At 48.4% G+C, this 25,993-nt stretch overlaps 1 protein-coding gene across 1 annotated transcript in view; it reads left to right on the top strand.

Moving 5' to 3' along the window:
* LOC140372716 (RNA-binding protein Musashi homolog 1-like) overlaps window positions 1-25,993 on the top strand; it is a 335,187-nt gene that overhangs the window by 111,538 nt on the left and 197,656 nt on the right. The window contains exon 10 of the mRNA XM_072459820.1: window positions 5,245-5,325. Within this exon, the coding sequence (XP_072315921.1) occupies window positions 5,245-5,325 (81 nt within the window). The remainder of the gene's footprint in view (window positions 1-5,244; window positions 5,326-25,993) is intronic.

Here is a 25,993-nt window from a genome sequence, read left to right as displayed (position 1 = left end):
CACACTACACACACTACACACCACACACCACACACCACACACTACACACTACACACTACACACTACACACTACACACACTACACACTACACACTACACACTACACACACTACACACTACACACTACACACTACACACTACACACACTACACACTACACACTACACACCACACACTACACACCACACACTACACACTACACACTACACACACTACACACCACACACTACACACTACACACTACACACACTACACACACTACACACTACACACTACACACTACACACTACACACTACACACTACACACACTACACACTACACACACTACACACACTACACACTACACACTACACACTACACACTACACACTACACACACCACACACTACACACTACACACTACACACACTACACACTACACACACTACACACACTACACACTACACACACTACACACTACACACACTACACACTACACACTACACACTACACACACTACACACTACACACTACACACTACACACACTACACACTACACACTACACACTACACACACTACACACACTACACACTACACACACTACACACTACACACACTACACACTACACACACTACACACTACACACTACACACACTACACACTACACACACTACACACTACACACACTACACACTACACACACTACACACACTACACACTACACACACTACACACTACACACACTACACACTACACACTACACACTACACACTACACACACTACACACACCACACACTACACACACCACACACGACACACCACACACTACACACACCACACACTACACACACTACACACAACACACACGACACACTACACACTACACACACTACACACACCACACACTACACACACCACACACTACACACCACACACTACACACTACACACACTACACACACCACACACTACACACACCACACACGACACACCACACACTACACACACCACACACTACACACACTACACACAACACACACGACACACTACACACTACACACACTACACACACCACACACTACACACACCACACACTACACACCACACACTACACACACTACACACTACACACACCACACACTACACACACCACACACTACACACCACACACTACACACACCACACACTACACACACCACACACGACACACCACACACTACACACACTACACACTACACACACCACACACTACACACACCACACACTACACACACTACACACACCACACACTACACACACTACACACACTACACACTACACACACCACACACTACACACACTACACACTACACACACCACACACTACACACACCACACACTACACACACCACACACTACACACACTACACACTACACACACCACACACTACACACACTACACACACTACACACTACACACTACACACACTACACACTACACACACCACACACTACACACACCACACACACGACGCACTACACACTACACACACCACACACTACACACACTACACACACTACACACTACACACACCACACACTACACACACTACACACTACACACACCACACACTACACACACTACACACACTACACACACTACACACTACACACACTACACACTACACACACTACACACTACACACTACACACACTACACACACTACACACTACACACTACACACACCACACACTACACACACCACACACTACACACACTACACACACTACACACACCACACACTACACACACTACACACTACACACGACACACTACACACACTACACACACCACACACGACACACACCACACACTACACACACTACACACACTACACACACCACACACTACACACACTACACACTACACACGACACACTACACACACTACACACACCACACACTACACACACTACACACTACACACGACACACTACACACACTACACACACCACACACTACACACACTACACACTACACACGACACACTACACACACTACACACACCACACACGACACACACGACACCCAGTATCGATACTGTGACTCAGTCTTGATACGAGTCTGTGACGATATTTCGCCGTATCAATATTTTGAACACATCAATACTAAACTTTCTGTTCCTTAAAACGTTTGATGACACTGGAGCACGAGCTGCAGACTGAGTCAAGGGCCTCTGGGACTTCAGATACAGACCACATGGGAATGGAACCAACTGGACATAGTGGTGGTCTCAAGGGTCAGAGGAAAGCCCTGGTGGTCTCAAGGGTCAGAGGAAAGCCCTGGTGGTCTCAAGGGTCAGAGGAAAGCTGTGGTGGTCTCAAGGGTCAGAGGAAAGCTGTGGTGGTCTCAAGGGTCAGAGGAAAGCTGTGGTGGTCTCAAGGGTCAGAGGAAAGCTGTGGTGGTCTCAAGGGTCAGAGGAAAGCTGTGGTGGTCTCAAGGGTCAGCGGAAAGCTGTGGTGGTCTCAAGGGTCAGAGGAAAGCTGTGGTGGTCTCAAGGGTCAGAGGAAAGCTGTGGTGGTCTCAAGGGTCAGCGGAAAGCTGTGGTGGTCTCAAGGGTCAGAGGAAAGCTGTGGTGGTCTCAAGGGTCAGAGGAAAGCCCTGGTGGTCTCAAGGGTCAGAGGAAAGCTGTGGTGGTCTCAAGGGTCAGAGGAAAGCTGTGGTGGTCTCAAGGGTCAGAGGAAAGCTGTGGTGGTCTCAAGGGTCAGCGGAAAGCTGTGGTGGTCTCAAGGGTCAGAGGAAAGCTGTGGTGGTCTCAAGGGTCAGCGGAAAGCCCTGGTGGTCTCAAGGGTCAGAGGAAAGCTGTGGTGGTAGTTCATGAGATGGAAACATCCGGAAAAAGGAACATGAGAAACTAAAGAAACCCCAAGGCCTCAGAGAGGAGCTGGAGAAGGTCTGACGCCTGAAGGTGTCAGTGGAGCTGTAGTGACCCCCAAACTGGAGGAGTGACCCCCAAACAGGAGGATTGACCCCCAAACTGGAGGAGTGACCCCCAAACACCCCCAAACTGGAGGAGTGACCCCCAAACTGGAGGAGTGACCCCCAAACTGGAGGAGTGACCCCCAAACACCCCCAAACTGGAGGAGTGACTTGAACTAATCCAGGAAAAACATAAGACATCTCGGGGCCTCGGGACTCTGTGGTTGGGCCTCAGGACTCTGGTTGGGCCTCGGGACTCTGGTTGGGCCTCAGGACTCTGGTTGGGCCTCGGGACTCTGTGGTTGGGCCTCAGGACTCTGGTTGGGCCTCAGGACTCTGGTTGGGCCTCGGGACTCTGTGGTTGGGCCTCAGGACTCTGGTTGGGCCTTGGGACTCTGTGGTTGGGCCTCAGGACTCTGGTTGGGCCTCAGGACTCTGGTTGGGCCTCGGGACTCTGGTTGGGCCTCAGGACTCTGGTTGGGCCTCAGGACTCTGGTTGGGCCTCGGGACTCTGTGGTTGGGCCTCAGGACTCTGGTTGGGCCTCAGGACTCTGGTTGGGCCTCGGGACTCTGTGGTTGGGCCTCAGGACTCTGGTTGGGCCTCAGGACTCTGGTTGGGCCTCGGGACTCTGTGGTTGGGCCTCAGGACTCTGTGGTTGGGCCTCAGGACTCTGGTTGGGCCTTGGGACTCTGTGGTTGGGCCTCAGGACTCTGTGGTTGGGCCTCAGGACTCTGGTTGGGCCTCAGGACTCTGGTTGGGCCTCAGGACTCTGGTTGGGCCTCAGGACTCTGTGGTTGGGCCTCAGGACTCTGTGGTTGGGCCTCAGGACTCTGTGGTTGGGCCTCAGGACTGTGGTTGGGCCTCAGGACTCTGGTTGGGCCTCAGGACTCTGTGGTTGGGCCTCAGGACTCTGGTTGGGCCTCAGGACTCTGTGGTTGGGCCTCAGGACTCTGGTTGGGCCTCGGGACTCTGGTTGGGCCTCAGGACTCTGTGGTTGGGCCTCAGGCCTCTGGTTGGGCCTCAGGACTCTGGTTGGGCCTCAGGACTCTGTGGTTGGGCCTCAGGACTCTGGTTGGGCCTCAGGACTCTGTGGTTGGGCCTCAGGACTCTGTGGTTGGGCCTCAGGACTCTGTGGTTGGGCCTCAGGACTCTGGTTGGGCCTCAGGACTCTGTGGTTGGGCCTCAGGACTCTGGTTGGGCCTCAGGACTCTGTGGTTGGGCCTCAGGACTCTGTGGTTGGGCCTCAGGACTCTGGTTGGGCCTCAGGACTCTGTGGTTGGGCCTCAGGACTCTGGTTGGGCCTCAGGACTCTGGTTGGGCCTCAGGACTCTGTGGTTGGGCCTCGGGACTCTGTGGTTGGGCCTCAGGACTCTGTGGTTGGGCCTCAGGACTCTGGTTGGGCCTCAGGACTCTGTGGTTGGGCCTCAGGACTCTGGTTGGGCCTCAGGACTCTGTGGTTGGGCCTCAGGACTCTGTGGTTGGGCCTCAGGACTCTGGTTGGGCCTCAGGACTCTGTGGTTGGGCCTCAGGACTCTGGTTGGGCCTCAGGACTCTGGTTGGGCCTCAGGACTCTGTGGTTGGGCCTCAGGACTCTGGTTGGGCCTCAGGACTCTGTGGTTGGGCCTCAGGACTCTGGTTGGGCCTCAGGACTCTGGTTGGGCCTCAGGACTCTGGTTGGGCCTCAGGACTCTGGTTGGGCCTCAGGACTCTGGTTGGGCCTCAGGACTCTGTGGTTGGGCCTCAGGACTCTGTGGTTGGGCCTCAGGACTCTGGTTGGGCCTCAGGACTCTGTGGTTGGGCCTCAGGACTCTGGTTGGGCCTCAGGACTCTGTGGTTGGGCCTCAGGACTCTGTGGTTGGGCCTCAGGACTCTGGTTGGGCCTCAGGACTCTGTGGTTGGGCCTCAGGACTCTGGTTGGGCCTCAGGACTCTGGTTGGGCCTCAGGACTCTGGTTGGGCCTCAGGACTCTGTGGTTGGGCCTCAGGACTCTGGTTGGGCCTCAGGACTCTGTGGTTGGGCCTCAGGACTCTGGTTGGGCCTCAGGACTCTGGTTGGGCCTCAGGACTCTGGTTGGGCCTCAGGACTCTGTGGTTGGGCAAATGGAAAAATTTGACAGACTTTGGACTAAATGGGTCGTTTTCTTTGTGTTTTGTGTGCCATGATTCCTCCTTTTTTGTCTTGTCGATTCTTCTGATTTAGATTGATGTCGATTCACTCTGGTCTTGTTTTTCTGTCACTGTATTTGTTCTTCTGTGATAAAGAAAAGAAAAACACTTCTGACGTTTGATTGTCTCTGTTTTGTTCAGGTTTCCCAAGTTTCCAGGCCACGACTTACACCAGCAGAACCTTTTCTGGGATCAGTCCAGGGTTCTCCTACACACTCCCAGGTACACACAAGTAACACACACACAGGTACACACAAGTAACACACAAGTAACACACACACAGGTACACACAAGTAACACACAAGTAACACACACCTGATACACACAAGTAACACACACACAGGTACACACAAGTAACACACAAGTAACACACACCTGATACACACAAGTAACACACACACAGGTACACACAAGTAACACACAAGTAACACACTCCCAGGTACACACAAGTAACACACAAGTAACACACTCCCAGGTACACACAAGTAACACACACACAGGTACACACAAGTAACACACAAGTAACACACTCCCAGGTACACACAAGTAACACACACACAGGTACACACAAGTAACACACAAGTAACACACTCCCAGGTACACACAAGTAACACACAAGTAACACACTCCCAGGTACACACAAGTAACACACACACAGGTACACACAAGTAACACACAAGTAACACACTCCCAGGTACACACAAGTAACACACAAGTAACACACTCCCAGGTACACACAAGTAACACACACACAGGTACACACAAGTAACACACAAGTAACACACTCCCAGGTACACACAAGTAACACACAAGTAACACACTCCCAGGTACACACAAGTAACACACACACAGGTACACACAAGTAACACACAAGTAACACACACCTGATACACACAAGTAACACACACACAGGTACACACAAATAACACACAAGTAACACACTCCCAGGTACACACAAGTAACACACACACAGGTACACACAAGTAACACACACACAGGTACACACAAGTAACACACTCCCAGGTACACACAAGTAACACACACACAGGTACACACACGTAACACACAAGTAACACACACACAGGTACACACAAGTAACACACAAGTAACACACACACAGGTACACACAAGTAACACACAAGTAACACACTCCCAGGTACACACAAGTAACACACACCTGATACACACAAGTAACACACACCTGATACACACAAGTAACACACACACAGGTACACACAAGTAACACACAAGTAACACACTCCCAGGTACACACAAGTAACACACACACAGGTACACACAAGTAACACACACACAGGTACACACAAGTAACACACACAAAGGTACACACAAGTAACACACACACAGGTACACACAAGTAACACACAAGTAACACACACACAGGTACACACAAGTAACACACACACAGGTACACACAAGTAACACACAAGTAACACACACACAGGTACACACAAGTAACACACACACAGGTACACACAAGTAACACACACACACAGGTACACACAAGTAACACACAAGTAACACACACCTGATACACACAAGTAACATACAAGTAACACACACCTGATACACACAAGTAACACACAAGTAACACACTCCCAGGTACACACAAGTAACACACACACAGGTACACACAAGTAACACACAAGTAACACACACACAGGTACACACAAGTAACACACAAGTAACACACACACAGGTACACACAAGTAACACACACACAGGTACACACAAGTAACACACACACAGGTACACACAAGTAACACACAAGTAACACACTCCCAGGTACACACAAGTAACACACACCTGATACACACAAGTAACACACACCTGATACACACAAGTAACACACACACAGGTACACACAAGTAACACACAAGTAACACACTCCCAGGTACACACAAGTAACACACACACAGGTACACACAAGTAACACACAAGTAACACACACACAGGTACACACAAGTAACACACACACAGGTACACACAAGTAACACACACACAGGTACACACAAGTAACACACAAGTAACACACACACAGGTACACACAAGTAACACACACACAGGTACACACAAGTAACACACAAGTAACACACACACAGGTACACACAAGTAACACACACACAGGTACACACAAGTAACACACACACACAGGTACACACAAGTAACACACAAGTAACACACACCTGATACACACAAGTAACACACAAGTAACACACTCCCAGGTACACACAAGTAACACACACACAGGTACACACAAGTAACACACAAGTAACACACACACAGGTACACACAAGTAACACACAAGTAACACACACACAGGTACACACAAGTAACACACACACAGGTACACACAAGTAACACACACCTGATACACACAAGTAACACACAAGTAACACACTCCCAGGTACACACAAGTAACACACTCCCAGGTACACACAAGTAACACACAAGTAACACACTCCCAGGTACACACAAGTAACACACACCTGATACACACAAGTAACACACAAGTAACACACTCCCAGGTACACACAAGTAACACACAAGTAACACACTCCCAGGTACACACAAGTAACACACACACAGGTACACACAAGTAACACACAAGTAACACACACACAGGTACACACAAGTAACACACACACAGGTACACACAAGTAACACACACACAGGTACACACAAGTAACACACACCTGATACACACAAGTAACACACAAGTAACACACTCCCAGGTACACACAAGTAACACACAAGTAACACACTCCCAGGTACACACAAGTAACACACAAGTAACACACTCCCAGGTACACACAAGTAACACACACACAGGTACACACAAGTCACACACAAGTAACACACACACAGGTACACACAAGTAACACACTCCCAGGTACACACAAGTAACACACTCCCAGGTACACACAAGTAACACACACCTGATACACACAAGTAACACACAAGTAACACACAAGTAACACACACACAGGTACACACAAGTAACACACAAGTAACACACACCTGATACACACAAGTAACACACTCCCAGGTACACACAAGTAACACACAAGTAACACACACCTGATACACACAAGTAACACACTCCCAGGTACACACAAGTAACACACACCTGATACACACAAGTAACACACAAGTAACACACAAGTAACACACTCCCAGGTACACACAAGTAACACACAAGTAACACACTCCCAGGTACACACAAGTAACACACACCTGATACACACAAGTAACACACTCCCAGGTACACACAAGTAACACACTCCCAGGTACACATTAGTAACACACAAGTAACACACAAGTAACACACACACAGGTACACACAAGTAACACACAAGTAACACACACCTGATACACACAAGTAACACACACCTGATACACACAAGTAACACACAAGTAACACACTCCCAGGTACACACAAGTAACACACTCCCAGGTACACACAAGTAACACACAAGTAACACACACACAGGTACACACAAGTAACACACACACAGGTACACACAAGTAACACACACCTGATACACACAAGTAACACACAAGTAACACACAAGTAACACACTCCCAGGTACACACAAGTAACACACAAGTAACACACTCCCAGGTACACACAAGTAACACACACCTGATACACACAAGTAACACACAAGTAACACACTCCCAGGTACACACAAGTAACACACAAGTAACACACTCCCAGGTACACACAAGTAACACACACACAGGTACACACAAGTCACACACAAGTACCACACACACAGGTACACACAAGTAACACACAAGTAACACACACACAGGTACACACAAGTAACACACACCTGATACACACAAGTAACACACAAGTAACACACAAGTAACACACTCCCAGGTACACACAAGTAACACACAAGTAACACACTCCCAGGTACACACAAGTAACACACACACAGGTACACACAAGTAACACACAAGTAACACACTCCCAGGTACACACAAGTAACACACAAGTAACACACAAGTAACACACACCTGATACACACAAGTAACACACAAGTAACACAGTCCCAGGTACACACAAGTAACACACTCCCAGGTACACACAAGTAATACACAAGTAACACACACACAGGTACACACAAGTAACACACAAGTAATACACAAGTAACACACACCTGATACACACAAGTAACACACACACAGGTACACACAAGTAACACACAAGTAATACACAAGTAACACACACCTGATACACACAAGTAACACACAAGTAACACATTCCCAGGTACACACAAGTAACACACAAGTAACACACAAGTAACACACTCCCAGGTACACACAAGTAACACACACCTGATACACACAAGTAACACACTCCCAGGTACACACAAGTAACACACAAGTAACACACAAGTAACACACTCCCAGGTACACACAAGTAACACACTCCCAGGTACACACAAGTAACACACAAGTAACACACAAGTAACACACTCCCAGGTACACACAAGTAACACACACCTGATACACACAAGTAACACACTCCCAGGTACACACAAGTAACACACAAGTAATACACAAGTAACACGCACCTGATACACACAAGTAACACACAAGTAACACACAAGTAACACATTCCCAGGTACACACAAGTAACACACTCCCAGGTACACACAAGTAACACACACACAGGTACACACAAGTAACACACAAGTAACACACTCCCAGGTACACACAAGTAACACACACACAGGTACACACAAGTAACACACAAGTAACACACACAAAGGTACACACAAGTAACACACAAGTAACACACACACAGGTACACACAAGTAACACACAAGTAATACACAAGTAACACACACCTGATACACACAAGTAACACACAAGTAACACATTCCCAGGTACACACAAGTAACACACAAGTAACACACTCCCAGGTACACACAAGTAACACACACACAGGTACACACAAGTAACACACAAGTAACACACTCCCAGGTACACACAAGTAACACACACCTGATACACACAAGTAACACACTCCCAGGTACACACAAGTAACACACACCTGATACACACAAGTAACACACTCCCAGGTACACACAAGTAACACACAAGTAACACACTCCCAGGTACACACAAGTAACACACAAGTAACACACACCTGATACACACAAGTAACACACTCCCAGGTACACACAAGTAACACACAAGTAACACACTCCCAGGTACACACAAGTAACACACACCTGATACACACAAGTAACACACTCCCAGGTACACACAAGTAACACACTCCCAGGTACACACAAGTAACACACAAGTAACACACACCTGATACACACAAGTAACACACAAGTAACACACAAGTAACACACTCCCAGGTACACACAAGTAACACACAAGTAACACACTCCTGATACACACAAGTAACACACACCTGATACACACAAGTAACACACTCCCAGGTACACACAAGTAACACACTCCCAGGTACACACAAGTAACACACACCTGATACACACAAGTAACACACTCCCAGGTACACACAAGTAACACACACCTGATACACACAAGTAACACACACCTGATACACACAAGTAACACACACCTGATACACACAAGTAACACACACCTGATACACACAAGTAACACACACCTTATACACACAAGTAACACACTCCCAGGTACACACATGTAACAATCACCTGATACACACAAGTAACACACTCCCAGGTACACACATGTAACACACACCTGATACACACAAGTAACACACTCCCAGGTACACACAAGTAACACACACCTGATACACACAAGTAACACACACCTGATACACACAAGTAACACACACCTGATACACACAAGTAACACACACCTTATACACACAAGTAACACACTCCCAGGTACACACATGTAACACACACCTGATACATACATGTAACACACACCAGGTACACACAAGTAACACACAAGTAACACACACCTGATACACACAAGTAACACACTCCCAGGTACACACAAGTAACACACACCTGATACACACAAGTAACACACTCCCAGGTACACACAAGTAACACACACCTGATACACACAAGTAACACACACCTGATACACACAAGTAACACACACCTGATACACACAAGTAACACACAAGTAACACACACCTGATACACACAAGTAACACACTCCCAGGTACGCACAAGTAACACACACCTGATACACACAAGTAACACACACCTGATACACACAAGTAACACACACCTGATACACACAAGTAACACACACCTGATACACACAAGTAACACACACCTGATACACACAAGTAACACACACCTTATACACACAAGTAACACACTCCCAGGTACACAAATGTAACACACACCTGATACACACAAGTAACACACTCCCAGGTACACACATGTAACACACACCTGATACACACAAGTAACACACTCCCAGGTACACACAAGTAACACACACCTGATACACACAAGTAACACACACCTGATACACACAAGTAACACACACCTGATACACACAAGTAACACACACCTTATACACACAAGTAACACACTCCCAGGTACACACATGTAACACACACCTGATACACACAAGTAACACACTCCCAGGTACACACAAGTAACACACAAGTAACACACAAGTAATACACAAGTAACACACACCTGATACACACAAGTAACACACAAGTAACACATTCCCAGGTACACACAAGTAACACACAAGTAACACACTCCCAGGTACACACAAGTAACACACTCCCAGGTACACACAAGTAACACACAAGTAACACACTCCCAGGTACACACAAGTAACACACACCTGATACACACAAGTAACACACTCCCAGGTACACACAAGTAACACACAAGTAACACACACCTGATACACACAAGTAACACACTCCCAGGTACACACAAGTAACACACAAGTAACACACACCTGATACACACAAGTAACACACTCCCAGGTACACACAAGTAACACACAAGTAACACACTCCCAGGTACACACAAGTAACACACAAGTAACACACTCCCAGGTACACACAAGTAACACACACCTGATACACACAAGTAACACACTCCCAGGTACACACAAGTAACACACAAGTAACACACACCTTATACACACAAGTAACACACAAGTAACACACAAGTAACACACTCCCAGGTACACACAAGTAACACACAAGTAACACACTCCTGATACACACAAGTAACACACACCTGATACACACAAGTAACACACACCTGATACACACAAGTAACACACACCTGATACACACAAGTAACACACTCCCAGGTACACACAAGTAACACACTCCCAGGTACACACAAGTAACACACACCTGATACACACAAGTAACACACTCCCAGGTACACACAAGTAACACACACCTGATACACACAAGTAACACACACCTGATACACACAAGTAACACACTCCCAGGTACGCACAAGTAACACACACCTGATACACACAAGTAACACACACCTGATACACACAAGTAACACACACCTGATACACACAAGTAACACACACCTGATACACACAAGTAACACACACCTGATACACACAAGTAACACACACCTTATACACACAAGTAACACACTCCCAGGTACACAAATGTAACACACACCTGATACACACAAGTAACACACTCCCAGGTACACACATGTAACACACACCTGATACACACAAGTAACACACTCCCAGGTACACACAAGTAACACACACCTGATACACACAAGTAACACACACCTGATACACACAAGTAACACACACCTGATACACACAAGTAACACACACCTGATACACACAAGTAACACACACCTTATACACACAAGTAACACACTCCCAGGTACACACATGTAACACACACCTGATACACACAAGTAACACATTCCCAGGTACACACAAGTAACACACAAGTAACACACTCCCAGGTACACACAAGTAACACACTCCCAGGTACACACAAGTAACACACAAGTAACACACTCCCAGGTACACACAAGTAACACACACCTGATACACACAAGTAACACACTCCCAGGTACACACATGTAACACACACCTGATACACACAAGTAACACACTCCCAGGTACACACAAGTAACACACAAGTAACACACACCTGATACACACAAGTAACACACTCCCAGGTACACACAAGTAACACACAAGTAACACACTCCCAGGTACACACAAGTAACACACAAGTAACACACTCCCAGGTACACACAAGTAACACACACCTGATACACACAAGTAACACACTCCCAGGTACACACAAGTAACACACAAGTAACACACACCTGATACACACAAGTAACACACAAGTAACACACTCCCAGGTACACACAAGTAACACACAAGTAACACACTCCTGATACACACAAGTAACACACACCTGATACACACAAGTAACACACACCTGATACACACAAGTAACACACACCTGATACACACAAGTAACACACTCCCAGGTACACACAAGTAACACACTCCCAGGTACACACAAGTAACACACACCTGATACACACAAGTAACACACTCCCAGGTACACACAAGTAACACACACCTGATACACACAAGTAACACACTCCCAGGTACGCACAAGTAACACACACCTGATACACACAAGTAACACACACCTGATACACACAAGTAACACACACCTGATACACACAAGTAACACACACCTGATACACACAAGTAACACACACCTGATACACACAAGTAACACACACCTTATACACACAAGTAACACACTCCCAGGTACACACATGTAACACACACCTGATACACACAAGTAACACACAAGTAACACACTCCTGATACATTCACCTACGACAGTGAGACATAGATCTGACTCGTCTGCATCATGTGATACATTTTCACTGCGTGTCATGTGACCTAACGGCAGCATGTAGAGGCTGAACAGAAGGGGACCCAGGACTGACCCTTGGGGCACTCCACAGGTCAGGGGGGGTGGTCTGAGACACGTAGTACTTCCTGTCTTCCAGATAGGACCTTAACCAGTTTAGGGCGGGGCCAGTGATGCCCACCCAGTCCTCTAGTCTCTGTAAGAGGGTCCCACCCAGTCCTCTAGTCTCTGTAAGAGGGCCCCACCCTGTCCTCTAGTCTCTGTAAGAGGGTCCCACCCTGTCCTCTAGTCTCTGTAAGAGGGTCCCACCCTGTCCTCTAGTCTCTGTAAGAGGGCCCCACCCTGTCCTCTAGTCTCTGTAAGAGGGTCCCACCCTGTCCTCTAGTCTCTGTAAGAGGGTCCCACCCTGTCCTCTAGTCTCTGTAAGAGGGTCCCACCCAGTCCTCTAGTCTCTGTAAGAGGGTCCCACCCTGTCCTCTAGTCTCTGTAAGAGGGCCCCACCCAGTCCTCTAGTCTCTGTAGGAGGGTCCCACCCTGTCCTCTAGTCTCTGTAAGAGGGCCCCACCCAGTCCTCTAGTCTCTGTAAGAGGGTCCCACCCTGTCCTCTAGTCTCTGTAAGAGGGCCCCACCCAGTCCTCTAGTCTCTGTAAGAGGGTCCCACCCTGTCCTCTAGTCTCTGTAAGAGGGTCCCACCCAGTCCTCTAGTCTCTGTAAGAGGGTCCCACCCTGTCCTCTAGTCTCTGTAAGAGGGCCCCACCCTGTCCTCTAGTCTCTGTAAGAGGGTCCCACCCTGTCCTCTAGTCTCTGTAAGAGGGTCCCACCCAGTCCTCTAGTCTCAGTAAGAGGGTCCCACCCTGTCCTCTAGTCTCTGTAAGAGGGTCCCACCCAGTCCTCTAGTCTCTGTAAGAGGGCCCCACCCTGTCCTCTAGTCTCTGTAAGAGGGTCCCACCCTGTCCTCTAGTCTCTGTAAGAGGGTCCCACCCTGTCCTCTAGTCTCTGTAAGAGGGCCCCACCCTGTCCTCTAGTCTCTGTAAGAGGGTCCCACCCTGTCCTCTAGTCTCTGTAAGAGGGTCCCACCCTGTCCTCTAGTCTCTGTAAGAGGGCCCCACCCTGTCCTCTAGTCTCTGTAAGAGGGTCACATGATGGACAGTGTCAAAAGCAACATCAGATCCAACAGAATTAAGACTGAGGCTTTGCCCGTGTCAGTGTTCAGGAGGATGTCATTTGTCACCTTGACAACAGCAGTCTCAGTCACCATGACAACAGCAGTCTCAGTCACCGTGACAACAGCAGTCTCAGTCACCGTGACAACAGCGGTCTCAGTCACCTTGACAACAGCGGTCTCAGTCACCGTGACAGCAGCAGTCTCAGTCACCATGACAACAGCAGTCTCAGTCACCATGACAACAGCAGTCTCAGTCACCGTGACAACAGCAGTCTCAGTCACCGTGACAACAGCAGTCTCAGTCACCGTGACAACAGCGGTCTCAGTCACCTTGACAACAGCAGTCTCAGTCACCATGACAGCAGCAGTCTCAGTCACCATGACAACAGCAGTCTCAGTCTCCATGACAACAGCGGTCTCAGTCACCATGACAACAGCGGTCTCTCTCAGTCACCATGACAACAGCAGTCTCAGTCACCGTGACAACAGCAGTCTCAGTCACCGTGACAACAGCAGTCTCAGTCACCATGACAACAGCAGTCTCAGTCACCATGACAACAGCAGTCTCAGTCTCCATGACAACAGCGGTCTCAGTCACCATGACAACAGCGGTCTCTCTCAGTCACCATGACAACAGCAGTCTCAGTCACTGTGACAACAGCAGTCTCAGTCACCGTGACAACAGCAGTCTCAGTCACCGTGACAACAGCAGTCTCAGTCACCGTGACAACAGCAGTCTCAGTCACCATGACAGCAGCAGTCTCAGTCACCATGACAACAGCAGTCTCAGTCACCATGACAACAGCAGTCTCAGTCACCATGACAGCAGCAGTCTCAGGTACCATGACAACAGCAGTCTCAGTCACCATGACAACAGCGGTCTCTCTCAGTCACCATGACAACAGCAGTCTCAGTCTCCATGACAACAGCAGTCTCAGTCACCGTGACAACAGCAGTCTCAGTCACCGTGACAACAGCAATCTCAGTCACCGTGACAACAGCAGTCTCAGTCACCGTGACAACAGCAGTCTCAGTCACCATGACAGAAGCAGTCTCAGGTACCATGACAACAGCAATCTCAGTCACCGTGACAACATCAGTCTCAGTCACTGTGACAACAGCAGTCTCAGTCACCGTGACAACAGCAGTCTCAGTCACCATGACAACAGCAGTCTCAGTCACCGTGACACCGTGACTTATACTCTAGTGCGACTTATACTCCGGAGCGACTTATACTCCTGTGCGACTTATACTCCTGTGCGACTTATACTCCTGTGCGACTTATACTCCAGTGCGACTTATACTCCGGTGCGACTTATACTCCGGTGCGACTTATACTCCGGTGCGACTTATACTCCGGAGCGACTTATACTCCTGTGCGACTTATACTCCAGTGCGACTTATACTCCAGTGCGACTTATACTCCGGAGCGACTTATACTCCAGTGCGACTTATACTCTAGTGCGACTTATACTCCAGTGCGACTTATACTCCGGTGCGACTTATACTCCGGTGCGACTTATACTCCAGTGAGACTTATACTCCAGTGCGACTTATACTCCTCTGCGACTTATACTCCGGTGCGACTTATACTCCAGTGCGACTTATACTCCTCTGCGACTTATACTCCGGAGCAACTTATACTCCGGTGCGACTTATACTCCAGTGCGACTTATACTCCGGAGCGACTTATACTCCAGTGCGACTTATACTCTAGTGCGACTTATACTCCGGTGCGACTTATACTCCTGTGCGACTTATACTCCGGTGCAACTTATACTCCAGTGCGACTTATACTCCAGTGCGACTTATACTCCAGAGCGACTTATACTCCGGTGCGACTTATACTCCTGTGCGACTTATACTCCGGAGCAACTTATACTCCGGTGCGACTTATACTCCGGAGCGACTTATAGTCCAGTGCGACTTATACTCTAGTGCGACTTATAATCCAGTGCGACTTATACTCCTGTGCGACTTATACTCCGGTGCGACTTATACTCCGGTGCGACTTATACTCCAGTGCGACTTATACTCCGGAGCGACTTATACTCCGGTGCGACTTATACTTCTGTGCGACTTATACTCCTGTGCGACTTATACTCCGGAGCGACTTATACTCCGGAGCGACTTATACTCCAGTGCGACTTATACTCCGGAGCGACTTATACTCCGGAGCGACTTATACTCCTGTGCGACTTATACTCCGGTGCGACTTATACTCCGGTGCGACTTATACTCCTGTGCGACTTATACTCCTGTGCGACTTATACTCCGGAGCGACTTATACTCCAGTGCGACTTATACTCCGGAGCGACTTATACTCCGGAGCGACTTATACTCCTGTGCGACTTATACTCCGGTGCGACTTATACTCCGGTGCGACTTATACTCCTGTGCGACTTATACTCCTGTGCGACTTATACTCCTGTGCGACTTATACTCCGGAGCGACTTATACTCCAGTGCGACTTATACTCCGGAGCGACTTATACTCCGGAGCGACTTATACTCCGGAGCGACTTATACTCCAGTGCGACTTATACTCCTGTGCGACTTATACTCCGGAGCGACTTATACTCCAGTGCGACTTATACTCCGGTGCGACTTATACTCTGGAGTGACTTATACTCCGGTGCGACTTATACTCCTCTGCGACTTATACTCCTCTGCGACTTATACTCCAGTGCGACTTATACTCCGGTGCAACTTATACTCCAGTGCGACTTATACTCCGGTGCAACTTATACTCCGGTGCGACTTATACTCCGTAGCGACTTATACTCCGGAGCGACTTATACTCCGGTGCAACTTATACTCCAGTGCGACTTATACTCCGGAGCGACTTATACTCCAGTGCGACTTATACTCTAGTGCGACTTATACTCCAGTGCGACTTATACTCCGGTGCGACTTATACTCCGGTGCGACTTATACTCCAGTGCGACTTATACTCCAGTGCGACTTATACTCCGGTGCGACTTATACTCCAGTGCGACTTATACTCCAGTGCGACTTATACTCCGGAGCGACTTATACTCCGGTGCGACTTATACTCCTGTGCGACTTATACTCCGGTGCGACTTATACTCCGGAGCGAATTATACTCCGGAGCGACTTATACTCCAGTGCGACTTATACTCCGGAGCTACTTATACTCCATTGCGACTTATACTCCAGTGCGACTTATACTCCAGTGCGACTTATACTCCGGAGCGACTTATACTCCGGAGCGACTTATACTCCAGTGCGACTTATACTCCGGTGCGACTTATACTCCGGTGCGACTTATACTCCGGTGCGACTTATACTCCTGTGCGACTTATACTCCTGTGCGACTTATACTCCTGTGCGACTTATACTCCGGAGCGACTTATACTCCAGTGCGACTTATACTCCGGAGCGACTTATACTCCGGAGCGACTTATACTCCGGAGCGACTTATACTCCAGTGCGACTTATACTCCTGTGCGACTTATACTCCGGAGCGACTTATACTCCAGTGCGACTTATACTCCGGTGCGACTTATACTCTGGAGTGACTTATACTCCGGTGCGACTTATACTCCTCTGCGACTTATACTCCTCTGCGACTTATACTCCAGTGCGACTTATACTCCGGTGCAACTTATACTCCAGTGCGACTTATACTCCGGTGCAACTTATACTCCGGTGCGACTTATACTCCGTAGCGACTTATACTCCGGAGCGACTTATACTCCGGTGCAACTTATACTCCAGTGCGACTTATACTCCGGAGTGACTTATACTCCAGTGCGACTTATACTCTAGTGCGACTTATACTCCAGTGCGACTTATACTCCGGTGCGACTTATACTCCGGTGCGACTTATACTCCAGTGCGACTTATACTCCAGTGCGACTTATACTCCGGTGCGACTTATACTCCAGTGCGACTTATACTCCAGTGCGACTTATACTCCGGAGCGACTTATACTCCGGTGCGACTTATACTCCTGTGCGACTTATACTCCGGTGCGACTTATACTCCGGAGCGAATTATACTCCGGAGCGACTTATACTCCAGTGCGACTTATACTCCGGAGCTACTTATACTCCATTGCGACTTATACTCCAGTGCGACTTATACTCCAGTGCGACTTATACTCCGGAGCGACTTATACTCCGGAGCGACTTATACTCCAGTGCGACTTATACTCCGGTGCGACTTATACTCCGGTGCGACTTATACTCCGGTGCGACTTATACTCCGGAGCGACTTATACTCCAGTGCGACTTATACTCTAGTGCGACTTATACTCCTGTGCGACTTATACTCCGGTGCGACTTATACCCCAGTGCGACTTATACTCCAGTGCGACTTATACTCCGGTGCGACTTATACTCCGGAGCGACTTATACTCCGGTGCGACTTATACTCCAGTGCGACTTATACTCCTGTGCGACTTATACTCCTGTGCGACTTATACTCCAGTGCGACTTATACTCCTGTGCGACTTATACTCCGGAGCGACTTATACTCCAGTGCGACTTATACTCTAGTGCGACTTATACTCCGGAGCGACTTATACTCCTGTGCGACTTATACTCCTGTGCGACTTATACTCCTGTGCGACTTATACTCCAGTGCGACTTATACTCCGGTGCGACTTATACTCCGGTGCGACTTATACTCCGGAGCGACTTATACTCCTGTGCGACTTATACTCCAGTGCGACTTATACTCCAGTGCGACTTATACTCCGGAGCGACTTATACTCCAGTGCGACTTATACTCTAGTGCGACTTATACTCCAGTGCGACTTATACTCCGGTGCGACTTATACTCCGGTGCGACTTATACTCCAGTGAGACTTATACTCCAGTGCGACTTATACTCCTGTGCGACTTATACTCCTCTGCGACTTATACTCCGGTGCGACTTATACTCCAGTGCGACTTATACTCCTCTGCGACTTATACTCCGGAGCAACTTATACTCCGGTGCGACTTATACTCCAGTGCGACTTATACTCCGGAGCGACTTATACTCCAGTGCGACTTATACTCTAGTGCGACTTATACTCCGGTGCGACTTATACTCCTGTGCGACTTATACTCCGGTGCAACTTATACTCCAGTGCGACTTATACTCCAGTGCGACTTATACTCCGGAGCGACTTATACTCCGGTGCGACTTATACTCCTGTGCGACTTATACTCCGGAGCAACTTATACTCCGGTGCGACTTATACTCCGGAGCGACTTATAGTCCAGTGCGACTTATACTCTAGTGCGACTTATAATCCAGTGCGACTTATACTCCTGTGCGACTTATACTCCGGTGCGACTTATACTCCGGTGCGACTTATACTCCAGTGCGACTTATACTCCGGAGCGACTTATACTCCGGTGCGACTTATACTTCTGTGCGACTTATACTCCTGTGCGACTTATACTCCGGAGCGACTTATACTCCGGAGCGACTTATACTCCAGTGCGACTTATACTCCGGAGCGACTTATACTCCGGAGCGACTTATACTCCTGTGCGACTTATACTCCGGTGCGACTTATACTCCGGTGCGACTTATACTCCTGTGCGACTTATACTCCTGTGCGACTTATACTCCGGAGCGACTTATACTCCAGTGCGACTTATACTCCGGAGCGACTTATACTCCGGTGCGACTTATACTCCTGTGCGACTTATACTCCGGTGCGACTTATACTCCGGTGCGACTTATACTCCTGTGCGACTTATACTCCTGTGCGACTTATACTCCTGTGCGACTTATACTCCGGAGCGACTTATACTCCAGTGCGACTTATACTCCGGAGCGACTTATACTCCGGTGCGACTTATACTCCGGTGCGACTTATACTCCTGTGCGACTTATACTCCTGTGCGACTTATACTCCGGAGCGACTTATACTCCAGTGCGACTTATACTCCGGAGCGACTTATACTCCGGAGCGACTTATACTCCGGAGCGACTTATACTCCAGTGCGACTTATACTCCTGTGCGACTTATACTCCGGAGCGACTTATACTCCAGTGCGACTTATACTCCGGTGCGACTTATACTCTGGAGTGACTTATACTCCGGTGCGACTTATACTCCTCTGCGACTTATACTCCTCTGCGACTTATACTCCAGTGCGACTTATACTCCGGTGCAACTTATACTCCAGTGCGACTTATACTCCGGTGCAACTTATACTCCGGTGCGACTTATACTCCGTAGCGACTTATACTCCGGAGCGACTTATACTCCGGTGCAACTTATACTCCAGTGCGACTTATACTCCGGAGCGACTTATACTCCAGTGCGACTTATACTCTAGTGCGACTTATACTCCAGTGCGACTTATACTCCGGTGCGACTTATACTCCGGTGCGACTTATACTCCAGTGCGACTTATACTCCAGTGCGACTTATACTCCGGTGCGACTTATACTCCAGTGCGACTTATACTCCAGTGCGACTTATACTCCGGAGCGACTTATACTCCGGTGCGACTTATACTCCTGTGCGACTTATACTCCGGTGCGACTTATACTCCGGAGCGAATTATACTCCGGAGCGACTTATACTCCAGTGCGACTTATACTCCGGAGCTACTTATACTCCATTGCGACTTATACTCCAGTGCGACTTATACTCCAGTGCGACTTATACTCCGGAGCGACTTATACTCCGGAGCGACTTATACTCCAGTGCGACTTATACTCCGGTGCGACTTATACTCCGGTGCGACTTATACTCCGGTGCGACTTATACTCCGGAGCGACTTATACTCCAGTGCGACTTATAATCTAGTGCGACTTATACTCCTGTGCGACTTATACTCCGGTGCGACTTATACTCCAGTGCGACTTATACTCCAGTGCGACTTATACTCCGGAGCGACTTATACTCCGGAGCGACTTATACTCCGGTGCGACTTATACTCCTGTGCGACTTATACTCCGGTGCGACTTATACTCCAGTGCGACTTATACTCCTGTGCGACTTATACTCCTGTGCGACTTATACTCCAGTGCGACTTATACTCCTGTGCGACTTATACTCCGGAGCGACTTATACTCCGGAGCGACTTATACTCCGGTGCGACTTATACTCCGGTGCGACTTATACTCCGGAGCGACTTATACTCCGGAGCGACTTATACTCCTGTTCGACTTATACTCCTGTGCGACTTATACTCCTGTGCGACTTATACTCCAGTGCGACTTATACTCCGGAGCGACTTATACTCCGGAGCGACTTATACTCCTGTGCGACTTATACTCCTGTGCGACTTATACTCCGGTGCGACTTATACTCCGGTGCGACTTATACTCCTGTGCGACTTATACTCCTGTGCGACTTATACTCCTGTGCGACTTATACTCCTGTGCGACTTATACTCCTGTGCGACTTATACTCCGGAGCGACTTATACTCCGGAGCGACTTATACTCCAGTGCGACTTATACTCCGGAGCGACTTATACTCCTGTGCGACTTATACTCCGGTGCGACTTATACTCCGGTGCGACTTATACTCCTGTGCGACTTATACTCCAGTGCGACTTATACTCCGGAGCGACTTATACTCCAGTGCGACTTATACTCCGGAGCGACTTATACTCCGGAGCGACTTATACTCCGGAGCGACTTATACTCCAGTGCGACTTATACTCCTGTGCGACTTATACTCCGTAGCGACTTATACTCCAGTGCGACTTATACTCCGGTGCGACTTATACTCTGGAGTGACTTATACTCCGGTGCGACTTATACTCCAGTGAGACTTATACTCCAGTGCGACTTATAGTCCAGTGCGACTTATACTCCTCTGCGACTTATACTCCGGAGCAACTTATACTCCGGTGCGACTTATACTCCGGAGCGACTTATACTCCGGAGCAACTTATACTCCGGTGCGACTTATACTCCAGTGCGATTTATACTCCGGAGCGACTTATACTCCAGTGCGACTTATACTCTAGTGCGACTTATACTCCAGTGCGACTTATACTCCTGTGCGACTTATACTCCGGTGCGACTTATACTCCAGTGCGACTTATACTCCAGTGCGACTTATACTCCGGAGCGACTTATACTCCGGTGCGACTTATACTCCTGTGCGACTTATACTCCGGTGCGACTTATACTCCTCTGCGACTTATACTCCTCTGCGACTTATACTCCAGTGCGACTTATACTCCGGTGCAACTTATACTCCGTAGCGACTTATACTCCGTAGCGACTTATACTCCGGAGCGACTTATACTCCGTAGCGACTTATACTCCGGAGCGACTTATACTCCGGTGCGACTTATACTCCAGTGCGACTTATACTCCGGAGCGACTTATACTCCAGTGCGACTTATACTCTAGTGCGACTTATACTCCAGTGCGACTTATACTCCTGTGCGACTTATACTCCGTTGCGACTTATACTCCAGTGCGACTTATACTCCAGTGCGACTTATACTCCGGTGCGACTTATACTCCAGTGCGACTTATACTCCAGTGCGACTTATACTCCGGAGCGACTTATACTCCAGTGCGACTTATACTCTAGTGCGACTTATACTCCAGTGCGACTTATACTCCTGTGCGACTTATACTCCGTTGCGACTTATACTCCAGTGCGACTTATACTCCGGTGCGACTTATACTCCAGTGCGACTTATACTCCAGTGCGACTTATACTCCGGAGCGACTTATACTCCGGTGCGACTTATACTCCTGTGCGACTTATACTCCGGTGCGACTTATACTCCGGAGCGACTTATACTCCGGTGCGACTTATACTCCGTAGCGACTTATACTCCGGAGCGACTTATACTCCGGTGCGACTTATACTCCAGTGCGACTTATACTCCGGAGCGACTTATACTCCAGTGCGACTTATACTCTAGTGCAACTTATACTCCAGTGCGACTTATACTCCTGTGCGACTTATACTCCAGTGCGACTTATACTCCGGTGCGACTTATACTCCAGTGCGACTTATACTCCAGTGCGACTTATACTCCGGAGCGACTTATACTCCGGTGCGACTTATACTCCTGTGCGACTTATACTCCGGTGCGACTTATACTCCGGAGCGACTTATACTCCGGAGCGACTTATACTCCAGTGCGACTTATACTCCGGAGCGACTTATACTCCGGAGCGACTTATACTCCTGTGCGACTTATACTCCGGTGCGACTTATACTCCGGTGCGACTTATACTCCGGAGTGACTTATACTCCAGTGCGACTTATACTCTAGTGCGACTTATACTCCTGTGCGACTTATACTCCGGTGCGACTTATACTCCAGTGCGACTTATACTCCAGTGCGACTTATACTCCGGAGCGACTTATACTCCGGAGCGACTTATACTCCGGTGCGACTTATACTCCTGTGCGACTTATACTCCGGTGCGACTTATACTCCAGTGCGACTTATACTCCTGTGCGACTTATACTCCGGTGCGACTTATACTCCTGTGCGACTTATACTCCGGTGCGACTTATACTCCTGTGCGACTTATACTCCTGTGCGACTTATACTCCTGTGCGACTTATACCCCTGTGCGACTTATACTCCTGTGCGACTTATACTCCGGTGCGACTTATACTCCGGAGCGACTTATACTCCGGAGCGACTTATACTCCTGTTCAACTTATACTCCTGTGCGACTTATACTCCTGTGCGACTTATACTCCAGTGCGACTTATACTCCGGAGCGACTTATACTCCGGAGCGACTTATACTCCGGAGCGACTTATACTCCTGTTCGACTTATACTCCAGTGCGACTTATACTCCTGTTCGACTTATACTCCTCTGCGACTTATACTCCTGTGCGACTTATACTCCTGTGCGACTTATACTCCAGTGCGACTTATACTCCAGTGCGACTTATACTCCTGTGCGACTTATACTCCTGTGCGACTTATACTCCTGTGCGACTTATACTCCTGTGCGACTTATACTCCGGTGCGACTTATACTCCGGTGCGACTTATACTCCTGTGCGACTTATACTCCTGTGCGACTTATACTCCGGAGCGACTTATACTCCAGTGCGACTTATACTCCGGTGCGACTTATACTCTGGAGTGACTTATACTCCGGTGCGACTTATACTCCAGTGAGACTTATACTCCAGTGCGACTTATACTCCTCTGCGACTTATACTCCGGAGCAACTTATACTCCGGTGCGACTTATACTCCAGTGCGACTTATACTCCGGAGCGACTTATACTCCGTAGCGATTTATACTCCGGAGCAACTTATACTCCGGTGCGACTTATACTCCGTAGCGACTTATACTCCGGAGCGACTTATACTCCGGTGCGACTTATACTCCAGTGCGACTTATACTCCGGAGCGACTTATACTCCAGTGCGACTTATACTCTAGTGCGACTTATACTCCAGTGCGACTTATACTCCTGTGCGACTTATACTCCGTTGCGACTTATACTCCAGTGCGACTTATACTCCGGTGCGACTTATACTCCAGTGCGACTTATACTCCAGTGCGACTTATACTCCGGTGCGACTTATACTCCAGTGCGACTTATACTCCAGTGCGACTTATACTCCGGAGCGACTTATACTCCAGTGCGACTTATACTCTAGTGCGACTTATACTCCAGTGCGACTTATACTCCTGTGCGACTTATACTCCGTTGCGACTTATACTCCAGTGCGACTTATACTCCGGTGCGACTTATACTCCAGTGCGACTTATACTCCAGTGCGACTTATACTCCGGAGCGACTTATACTCCGGTGCGACTTATACTCCTGTGCGACTTATACTCCGGTGCGACTTATAC

The sequence above is a fragment of the Eucyclogobius newberryi genome, unplaced genomic scaffold (genome assembly GCF_026437365.1).
Source record: "Eucyclogobius newberryi isolate DKJ021-1_F unplaced genomic scaffold, fEucNew1.0.hap1 SCAF_28, whole genome shotgun sequence".
Lineage (NCBI taxonomy): Eukaryota > Metazoa > Chordata > Actinopteri > Gobiiformes > Gobiidae > Eucyclogobius > Eucyclogobius newberryi.
This window is presented reverse-complemented; position numbering and strand designations above follow the sequence as displayed.